Source organism: Venturia canescens, chromosome 1, assembly GCF_019457755.1.
Source record: "Venturia canescens isolate UGA chromosome 1, ASM1945775v1, whole genome shotgun sequence".
In the NCBI taxonomy this organism is placed as follows: domain Eukaryota; kingdom Metazoa; phylum Arthropoda; class Insecta; order Hymenoptera; family Ichneumonidae; genus Venturia; species Venturia canescens.
This window is the reverse complement of record NC_057421.1, coordinates 17,415,974-17,427,668: the sequence shown is the minus strand read 5'-3', so window position 1 is coordinate 17,427,668 and position 11,695 is coordinate 17,415,974. Positions and strand designations below refer to the sequence as shown.

General features: G+C 38.5%; 1 protein-coding gene across 1 annotated transcript in view; it reads left to right on the top strand.

Annotated features, from left to right (window-relative positions):
• The window catches only part of cdi (center divider), a 44,736-nt gene extending 33,153 nt beyond the window's left edge, over positions 1–11,583 (top strand). The window contains exons 3-5 of the mRNA XM_043411629.1: positions 4,964–5,510; positions 5,597–6,136; positions 6,340–11,583. Of these exons, the coding sequence (XP_043267564.1) occupies positions 4,964–5,510; positions 5,597–6,136; positions 6,340–6,867 (1,615 nt within the window). The 3' untranslated portion in view covers positions 6,868–11,583. The remainder of the gene's footprint in view (positions 1–4,963; positions 5,511–5,596; positions 6,137–6,339) is intronic.
• Positions 11,584–11,695: the final 112 nt, after the last annotated feature.

Here is an 11,695-nt window from a genome sequence, read left to right as displayed (position 1 = left end):
CCGCTATCCGAAAATCCAGTGATGGTGAATACTGAGACAACTCACCGACGTCGAACCGCGGGAGGCGGTCCGAACACTCGATCGAGTCATTCCACCGTGTAAAGAAGAGCTGAAGATTCTAGCGCGGTTCAAGCAGAAATGGGGCAATAGGAGAAAATGAATTAGAAAAAAAAAATAACGAAATAAAAAGAAAAACAAAATATGAAAAAATAAACGGAAAAAAAATTCAAAATAAACAAATAAATGTTAATCGCCATTGCCGGAAATTGACCTGAAATCAGAAAGCATTGGAATGAGTTTGATAAAATGCCTCGAGCCGATTCTCCCCGACGCGTGAATGAAGAGACGAGAAAGTTGACGTTACACCGGAATAACTTCGTGTCGCACGTTACAATTTTAACTCACCCGTTCCCGAATCACTTGCCGAACCCTTTTACCACTCATGAGAGAATATACAACGTGAGAGCAAACGGACTTTGTTTTGTCGAAATGACTCCATTGAAAACTCGTAATTGAAGTATTGGTCGTTTCCGAGGCAGGGGAAATGAAGATACGTTTTAATTGAGTTCCATTTGTGTTTGCTTTGTGTGACAACGTGATGAGAAAAGTTTTTAGATACAGCAGATATTTTGACGTTTTTTGTCAGCGAATGAATAGAAAACTCGGTGTCTTTCGTAGAGGAAGGTAGAGAGGATTTTTCTTTTCACGAACCAACGATTTATCGCGATTAAAGTAGATCATGCCCGAAGGATCGTATTTTATGGATGTCTAAATTCGATCGATTTTTACGCCCTGATTAAAGATATAATCACTTCAAATTAATGTCAGAGTTATTAATTCGAAATTGTAAACAACATTTTATTACTAGTAAGACAACCGTCTCGAAATTTTTCCCAAACCTTCGTTATATACTTCATTGTTATTGTGTACTTTTTCATAAATATGACACTGAAGTTTTCAACGTTGAAGTCCAACGAATTAAACGAAAAAAACATTTGTAATTTACCAATTTTTTATTTCACCAAGTATCGGTGCAGGTTGAAAAACTACGAATTTTAAATTCGACAGGTAACGAAATTGGAGAATTACACTGGAATATTGGAGGGTTTTTTTACATCATTTCGTTGAACTCCAACGTAGCAAACTTCACTGTCATTTCATAAACTTCGTAAGAAGCGTTCATCCGTCACGTGGAAAAATAAACGATTTTTTACGCATAGTCCCTATAACCCTGTGTATTTTTCTTCACATTTAAATACGATTATCACAATAACCAATAAGACGAACTCTTTAAAATTTGGAATGCGTGTCAGTCGATTATACCCATTTAAACTCTGTCTAAATTTCAAGACTTTCTTAAGAAAAGCATTTCGTGGACAAACTACCTTGAATCGATTATTTTATTCGCCTTATCGAATCAAAGTTTCTATGTGCACGTACCTATGCATCGCACAGATGATGAATGCGCATCGAATGCAATTTTTATTCGTATTTTTCTAAGTAAGTTTTCTCTGCTCATGTCCTCTATAATCTTGTGTTTTTTTTAATACTAGTATAAAATAATTTAATATATGCATAGCAAACTGGACATTCGAACGTGTGTACAGTGTCCATCTCATCTTGTCCTAGTTTTCGAGATGCTCGCTCATCGTTTTCTCCGGATATATTAATGCGCCGTCAATTTTGATTCTAATGCCTCGCGTCTCGGCTTGCACATGATGATGTTTAATGCCGCAGTACACAAACGTGATCGCGTCTGTTTACAATGTGCGACGATAAAGATAAACTCTTTTCCAATGTCCGTCGATGACAGCAGTTTTCACCGGTTGATCCCCCGGTAGCGTGTCATCATCATTTTCCCTCTCCGATTAAAACGCAGACCTATAATTTTCTCCATTCGCGTCCTTTCTCTCGGCTTCTCGACTCAATTGAGCAACGAAAAATGGTTGCAAATGTCAAGCCCGTTTACAACAAAAAATGCCAAGTGGACAATGTCATGATAAAGTTCAATCGACTCATGATGGAAAATTGCTTTCACGCAAACAGGGAATCGATGAAAAAAGATTGCTCTGGAATCAATATTCATACGTTTGAGGTTCGTTGTTCATGCAAACGTTGTTAAGACGCCCTGAAAGAGACTGGGAAAGATTTTATGACGCGGAATTTGATTGAAAGCTGATTTGGAGTTTTTTTTTTGAGCGAAATAAGCTTCTAGTGGAACCGTAAATTGAGCCAAAATCTTAGGTTATGAAAACGACAAAATACCAAAATATAAACGGCCAGAACCCCCAAATCAATTGACATTGATCAGCTTTCAAACATACGTTTTCTAAGCAGATTTAATGTACGTGGAAACTAGAAACGTAGAACGTGTGCCACTCAGCAGGTTATCAAAGTTTTATTCCGGAATTCCCGATCTCGTCGATCGATTTTTTCGATCCTCATTTTTTCCTCCCGTCTATCGATATCCTCGCACGGACTATCAAGATTTACGACCGTCCCGACGCTATTGTTTGTCGTCGCGTGTAAAACGCTGTAAATTTTACCGGCGATAAGAATACCGGAGGTGATAACTGTATTTTTTTCAAAACCTTTTTTTTATATACTCGTCCCTCCGTAACGTTAGAAAGGCGAAAGCGTGATGCGAATAAAATCATTTTCAATCCGAGATTATTAACATGACGAAAATTCTACTTAATATAAATTCAATAAACAATAAATATTATATTAAAAATCGAGCCACATTCGCATCTCGTTACCAATTTTTTCTTAACCGAACGTTGGTGAGCTCATGTCTCCAACCAGGAGGGTCCTCTTTTCGTTAAATTTCTGCAAATCAATGGAAAAAAAGCACTACTCAATGATTCACTCTCTTGTGCAAAACGTAAACCAATTTAACCCCCCTAGATTTATGGCTCTGTTCAGTTATATTTCTTTGCCTCCTCTTTTTTGTTTTCCAACGCGTTGCGCAAGCTGCTGCTTCAACCGAGGGACTTTCATGTTCGAGTTTAAAACACACGACGATGATAAAAAAAAATATCGAGAGGGGCTTACTGTCCTGTGGCTGCACTCGTGTGTGGGGCTCACGCAAGTGGGTCAGAGACCTTCGATTCTTGACCATACTCAGAACCAAGGTCACCAGACTTTATACGGAAGTAGATTACCGAGCGGCACTGATCCACTGTGCATTACAAACGGGCCTTACTCCCAGTGATATATACGAAAAAATATGTTTATATATTTTTATTCGTTCACGACTCTGTGTTTACGAGACTGGAAACACTGGCTTTGTGGTTAAGGAAGTTCATATGGTAATCGAATTAACAAAGAGATTTCGATTTAAAAAAATTGAATGCAGTAATGAATAATAAAAAAATGGCCTGTCAAAATTTTGAGGCCCGAGAATACTTTGTTCGTGATTTATAACTTTATATATGAAATTTGCAGGCATTGACAAACAGCTCTTGCAGAAACTTCCATAAGTTATAGCAAAATATCGGAAGAACATGTTTACAGTCGCAAAATCCATTCAATACTTACAAAGTTCGCAATTAATATGATTGTTTCCTCGAAAAATGGAATTTTCGAAATCGAAATTCTTTGACATAGTTTGACTGATTAAAAAAAAGTTTCTGTCAGCTCATGCAGAGCGATGGCAAAAATGGGCTGACATTTTTATTATTTCGATCCGGCGAAAAATTTCACTTTCAAAACGTGTCTCTCGCACTCACGGTTGCGATATACCGACTGATCCATGCTCTTGAGTATTTAAAAATCCTCTTGTTTTTTCACCTGATTTCATAGAGGTTTTAATCACTGAAATAATTGGATTTCCGGATATTGTACAGCTTTGGAATCGCGTATGCGATCAATTTTAATTGTAGTTTCAAAGGCTCGTGAGAAGTTCCTTGGAAATTATTGATAATATACGATCATTAGGAAAAATGATGATTGGTATGAAATTTAGTGCGACCGAGAAGAGTAAATTGCTTCGAAGAGGCGCAACATCCCACTTTTATTCATAATTCGTAACAAATTTTCCACCTTTTCTTCAATTCCGTGGTACCCGCGTTTGTAGAAATGAAGACGAAAGAACTGATTGTTCCGTTTTTTATTGTAAATATTCAGAAATGTATTCTAGTAATTTAGTCTACTTCAACATGATTTAGCAGCGTGAATTGTTCGTGATTTGCCGCAATAAATCAGCCGGTGCAGCAATTTTGCAATGTTAAAAGAGTCTTTCTTGCAGTACCGCGAAACACACACCTCAATCGTATTATATAGTTGTGCGGCACGGCGGTCGTTGGGAAAAATGTTACATCAAATTACGGCCTCCGCGGGACCGGCTTAGGCGGGGCTTCTAAACGCCTTTACGATTCCGCGAATCGCTCGTCGTTCCTCACCAGCTGACTCGGCACACTATTTCCGATAACTAAATTGCCCTATACAAATTCAACGTCATGCAAATCTTTGCAATCCGCGCACGACGAAACCATATTCGAAAAAAATAAAATAAAAAAAAAAGGAAAAGAGCATCCAATATTAATTGTCTTGATTGTACGAGTAGTTATACGAATATCCGGTTATTTTGTCACGAGTTTACGGTGATTCATGCGTCTACCTCGATGAATTATGCGAAAAATAAGTCGTCTGAAACTTGTTTCCTGGTAAATGATTTAATTTTTAAATGACATCCCATTTTTTTCAAGCGTATTTCGTAACTTTCGTGAGGTGTTTTTAAAATTTTTTCGTAAGTCGATGAAGCAGTGTCCGTATCCGAAATCCTTTCTCTTAATCTCCAACACAAATTTGGTACTCGAATAAAAATAATGGAAGAGCCAAGAGGCGGATTCGAAGCTCATCGACTTTTCATCGTTTCCTCACAGTAATTTGCGTACGATAGACAAAACGAATGTGAAATATGCAAGCTTTTAATGGTCAACGTACGTTTTTGACTCCACAGGTTCATGGGGGTTTGTGTACACGAGGGTCAGCTTCACGCTCTTACGGAATACATAAACGACGGAAGTTTGGAGCAGCTCATAATGTCGAGGCACACGCCGCTCAGTCACCTCGTGAGAATGAAATTGGCGAGGGACGTTGCACGCGGTATGGCCTATCTCCATAGTCGTGGAATATTTCATCGGGATCTAACCTCGAAAAACGTATTGATAAAACGTGACGAGGCGAGTGACGATCTGACCGCTGTCGTCGGGGATTTCGGTCTCGCTGCTAAAATCCCCGATCCGAACTCGGGCTACCGCCTTAGCACAGTTGGGAGTCCGTACTGGATGTCACCCGAGTGCCTCAAGGGTCAATGGTACGATCATCGCTCGGACGTATTCTCATTTGGTATCGTCGTCTGCGAGCTCATCGGTCGTGTACCAGCAGATCCTGACGTTTTACCACGTTCCGATAACTTTGGCCTCGACTATCTTGCCGTTGCCGAAATATGCGCTGCCTCCGATCCGCCCGCAGCTTTCTTACAATTGGCTTTTCACTGTTGCACCGTAAGTTTTTTTTAAATTATTATTGTTTTCCGAGCATAATTGTTTTCGTTGTCAAGCTATTTTTACAACGATCCGATTGATTGCAGTACGAACCAAAATCGCGTCCAACATTTCCGGAGATCGTAACAAGCCTGGAAAATTTAATAGCGACAACCGAGGACGAGGACAAGGCCACGACGTGCGCGAGAGAATCGGTCGATCCGGCACTGATGACGAGCATGGACGCGATCGGCAGGGTTGGCAGAGGCCCCCGAAAGCGTACGGCGCGATTGAGAAGCCATTCGGCGGATGCGAGAGGCGGTGACAATGCCTCGCCATCGGACAAGGCGAGATGTCATTCGGCGAGGCGAGTAGCCGAGCTCGCGAGTCGTCGGGATCCTCACTATCGTCCTATGACGGCAAATCCATTTCACGCGCTGGGCGGTGTCAAGAAGATACTCGGTGATTTGTTCTCGAGCTGTTTGGAACTTCCGTCATTGGAGGATGTGAGATCTGGAGCGCTGACGGATGGCCCCGGCTCGAAATTCAAACCCGCACAAAACGACAGCATCGCCAAGATATTGGAAAGGAAAAAGCCGAATTCGGAGCCGAGCAGTCCAACCGCACGTAAAAAATGGGAGAAGAAGGTGAGATGGCGAGTTCGTCTATTGTACAGCGATTGGGAAATGGGATTGTTGAAAAATCGGCGGGTTGGTGGTGACTGCGGAGTTGAAGGGATGTTTGGAGGAGGAAACCGAGGCGTCGGTGGTGGAGGAGGAAGAATGGAGGACGGAGATGTTGTCGTCGATGTAAATGATAACGAACGTTCAACGGAATTCGTTTCTCGCAGGTGGCTACGAAGGTGGGCGCTACGAGTCTCTTCGCGCATCCGCTCTTCCGCGATGGTTGGGAACCTAGACGACGTGGCAGCTGCGAGTCCGGCTTCTGGAGCTGCGTCGGAGAGGATCTGAGCCCTGAACCACCGCATCGTCGCCATGCATCGACCCTCAGTAGTTCAGCAGCGAGCAGCCTCTTTCTTCTCGATGATCATCGCACGAGCTCCATTTATACCGATTCTTCGGAGGACATCGCCAGTCTCGGCGGCGGTGATTCATCCTGCTGGGACGATCGGTTCGGTGGTTTTGGCTCATCGAGCAAAACAATATCGAAAATCGTCGAGTATTTCGAGAGAAAACAGGCTAATGGTGGTAGCCTTAGAATTGGTGAGCACGGCTTTGATCCTGGCCCTAGTAGGATCGCACTGTTGCGGGCTAGCCTCGAAGGCACCGTGCCACTCTGTAGTATCTCGGCCGCGCAACGTTTGGTTGTCTGCGACGGTGCTGTACGAAGCAAATTACCACTTTTCGATAAAAAATGATCCGCAATTCATTTTTCAATGTCACGCTAATTCACTTTTCAAAAGTCAACGTAACTCAATTGTATATACGTGAACATTCAAGGTTTTATATAGCATAGAACGAGAATCGGGTTGTAGAGAGACAGGGAAAGAGAGAGTGTGTATATGTATGTATAATGTATATTTGTTCTGCGATCACCGCAAGGGTATTGTCCGTTACGAGGATTTTTTTCTCTCCATTCAGTCAAAGTTTCTCTATGCGCGTATTGGCATCGAATTTGACGTGACAATCATATCACAACGATCTTTCTTACGCCCTTAACTTCTCGTGATGAAACTCGGTGATGTGCTCTTTCTTATATTCCGGATAAACGTTGATTTCGCTCGCTGGTTTCATGTTTCAGTTTGTTATAAAAGTGCAGTCGGTCACTTGAACGAATCTGATTTGTAAAATTTTCGATACCTCTTGTTCTTTTGAGATATCGACAGTTGGTAATTGAGTAAACTGTAATTCATTTTTTTTTTCAAAGCCTTATCGATAAACAAATTCTTCTAATGGGGGTTAATCGTTCGCTATGAAAAACGAATGATTATATTACATTTCATATGGAGCCGAACGGTACGTTTTACTGCGACTGAACTTCTAAAGATCTTAATTTACTGTCAGATCAACCGCAGTTATGAAGTATTTTTGTAATGAAAAAAATAACGAACTTTTTCGTGCATTCGTATATGCGGAGAATTGGAAGGCAATGTTTCACTCGTATAAATGTTATGTCAAATTTGAATATTTTTATTTTTTAATTCGCATTCGTATGGTAATCATCGAGACATCATCCGAGCATCGGTTCAGAATGAATTCTTTTATGATAATGATCAATCATTTTCCACATTGCAATTCACTGTTCGACGAGAATAAAAAGGCAAAGAAATATACTTTTGTAGGGTCGAGCCTCGCGAACTGGGCTCGATCGATCAAATTCACTTTAGCAAATTACCGGTGAGATCAATCGTGTTACGACTAATTGGTTTAAAATACAAGGTCTCGCTGACCCCCCACGCTCTCGCGAGTACGTGATCGTCAAGAAACGAATGAGAAAAGAAAAAAAACGGTAACAAACAGAGAATTCGTTAAAAAGTTTCACCAAAACCTAGCAACGTGACTGTGATGTTTTTTGATAACTTATCTACAATATGAATACGTGCTTGTAATGTACTCTGGTGAATCTAGCATAGAGAAGATTTCTCGTGGATGTTTGATCAAACCGGTAATTTTTTATTAAACATCGAACCCTTGTCGCTTTCAGTTTTTCAAATTTTTTGTATTTTCCAAAAAATTATTCTTTTTTTTCACACTAGTTCCTAATCAACCGAAAGAGCTCCGTCCTGCTTTCACGTCAATGAGATTTCAATCTTCAATAAACGACGATTCTTTGAGAGAAACAAGCAGTAATGTATAAATGACAAATCAAAAGGAAACCAACGTCATTGGAGTTTTTACCATTTCCAAATTACTTTCACAACAGCTTTCCACGAGAATAAACAATAATTTTTGTCCATTCCCGACCCCATGCCAAAAACTTCCTATCATTTCGGCTTATACGAGACAGAAATCAATGGAATCACAAAAATATTCGTTTTCAAGTATCACAATGTAAAATCATCAAGGGCCTAGGCACAATAAACGTCAGTGAGATAAATCCCTAGCGATTCGTTAGCTTGATCCTCGGAATGAAATTAAGGATACAAGAAAACAAATGGATTCACATCTTTCGCGTGTTCCCAGAGGTGCATGCTGATATTTATGACTCAGGATGCATGTTAGCAATTAATAAGCTACTCCACGAGAAATTACTCCCAGCTGTCACTTTTTTTACATTCAAATTCCTCGTCAATGAATTAATTCAAGCTCAACAAAAATTGAATGTTCCAATTAGAAATGCTATGATGTTTTTTGACCAACCAAATCATCTTTTTTAAATCTTATCGATTTGTATATACCGCGCTATACATTTACCGATCAAAAATTCCGATATGGGCAATTCAATTCAAAGAATTACCCATGAATTCACTTTTCTTGAATTCGTTCTTAGTTTTTTTTGTCACTGTTTATGAGCTCCATTCACCGACATCGCGATCAAGATGAAAGTGTAAAAATAAGTGTCTAAGTTTGTCCATTATGCTCATTTCTCGTGGAATACCTTCTTATTAGATGAATATAAGTAGTATATTTTGTTGTCACAGAGAGAGAGAGAGAGAGAGAGAGAGAGAGAGAAAGAGAGAGTGAGAGAGAGTTTGTGTCCAGGATATTTTTGTTGATTAGAGAAATAGATGTGAAACGAGAGGAGAATAAAAATCATTGTAGGTTTATAAACGACAAAACGAGTATTGCCAGTGTCTGAAAGCGTCTATATGAAACTGATCTAGTCAGTGTATTAATATGGCGGCCTTATTATTTCAATGTCGTAGTATGGAATTAAAAATGAATTTAAAAAAACCCATTCGAAATAAAAAAATAAAAACTAGCGAGAAATTGAAAAAGGACACTTGGTGTCCTAAGAAAAGAAAAAAATGTCTGTGTGTGTGTGTGTGTGTGTATGTGTGAGGCGAAAATGTATAAACGAGTTGAAAACATAGAGCCGAATAATTTATCGAGAGCAATTACGAAGGAATTGTACCCAGGAAAGTCTCGTATTTTGTACAATTAAACGAGAAGTATTCTAAAAAAATGTATAAAACTTTTTTTCGTCTTTAAATAACAACTGAATGCGGCAGCCTACAGGGAAAATATGAGCGGTGAAGAATTTACGAGTGCCTGGGGTTCGTTTCTACGAATCGCTCTGTTCAAATGTTGTTACTTTAGAGTCCGAGAAAGAAAAAACAGAAGGAAAAATAATTTTCGATAAAAGTTCGGTATTGTATTAAGATAACAATGGTAAAAAAAACCCCAAAAACAAAAGAAATAAGGGAAGAAATCGAGGGAGAAGAAAATATTGATGGCTTCGTACCAAAATCAATCGTAACACCGTACTCGTGTAAAGGTGAATTAAACCATTTTGTGTTATTTTTTTCTGTTTTTTTTTCTCCGTAGCACAGCTAATGAACTAATAATTTTATAAAAGTCAAGGGGGATTGTGAACCGCGATTTGATTCGCGGCCTTCGAAACAATAAGACTGCGTGTTTGTTAAATATCGTACGTAAGGTAGCAATTTAGATGAGAAACATTTGTTTTTCCCCATTTCAGCATTAATAGAAACCCGCAAACATTGTTGTTTTCTTTTTCTTTCACAAAAAACTGTTTAAACTCTTTATGCTTTTCGAGAGTGGGGGGGGGGGAGGATTACTTCAAAGATTCACGTTACGGATTCGTTCACCAACTCGTTCGTTAATGTGGGGTTAAAAGTGGAAAAGAAATTGTAGAATGATTGCGCCTTCGATTGATTGACTCGCAATATCAACAAAGGTACCTGACAAGTCACACGAAGGGAGGAGACGAGAAAAGAGAGGATGAAAAAGACCGAGATTGAAAAGGAAAGAAAAGGTGAACTGGGAAGTGTATTTACGTTCGAACATATCAGGAGTGTGCGTAACCTGACGTTCGTTGACTGAAATATAATGCCGAATGAGAGCGAACAAGTGTCAAAGAGAGAAAGTGAGAGCTAGACGAGTAATAACGAATATTTAAAATGGGCGAATGGCGTTGTTTTCTTCACGATAATAGAAAAAAAAAAACGAAAAACCTTATGTATTTTAAGTAAAAAACGAAAAACAAATGAACAAACAAAATAGCATATTATTTAAAAGAACAAAAAAAAAATAATCATTTACAAAAACACAAATCATCTCTTCCACAAACATTTGACTATCGTCCGTGATACGTTGTCGCTGTTGTTGACCCCCCGGGGAAAAAATATCTTTATGCGAATGTGTACAAACGCAATGTATATTTGTTTTTACACTCGTCAAATGTAGAAATGTACATTTCGGTGGCAAAAACGAAAAAAAAAGAAAGCAAAAAAAAAAATATTAAATGTATAACTGGAATATATATATTTTGTCAAATTTTCCAAATAACCGTAAAGAATATAACATAAAGAGGTGTATTTCTCTCGCGAAAAATTTCCATTTTCTTTTTTCGTTTGCATATCAATTTTTCTCCGTGGGATTGAATCGGACCTTAGACTGTCTATATACACATATTATGTATATATATATATATATATTAATATAAAATCTATCAATTAATATTATTGCATTATCAACTACGAGAGGAAGTGTGGAAAATAAAATACCGTCAAGTGGCTGGGCCTGCGAATTTTTTTTACTTATGCCGCGGGTTATATACAAATATTCAAAAATTAACGTAAAAAGAACGAAAAAAAAAACGTTATAAATTGGCCGTGTGCGTCGATCATCATAATCATTAAATTCGTCGTATAAATAATTGAATGAAAAAAGAAATAAAAACTGAAGGAAAAAAAACAAACCAACGGAACCGACGAATACACGCATAAATACACATGTGGAGGGTGGTGATGATAATAATAATTATTATTATTATAACAATAAAAATAATGAAATATTGATAGAAATAATAATGTAATAATAGTAATAACAATGAATAATCAACAGTAACGAATGATACGTGAGAGGATTTCAGCGAAGTTACGTTATATTGTAAAGATTCCTATATACAAGAAAGAATAAAGTTAAGGGCTCCCAATTTTTACTCCAAACTATCGAAACGATTTATTTCAATAAGCAAATAAATAAAAGTAAAAAAAAAAAAACGAAAAAAAGGATCGAAGGCTGACTTTGCTAGCCTCACTTAACAATAAATTATTCTTC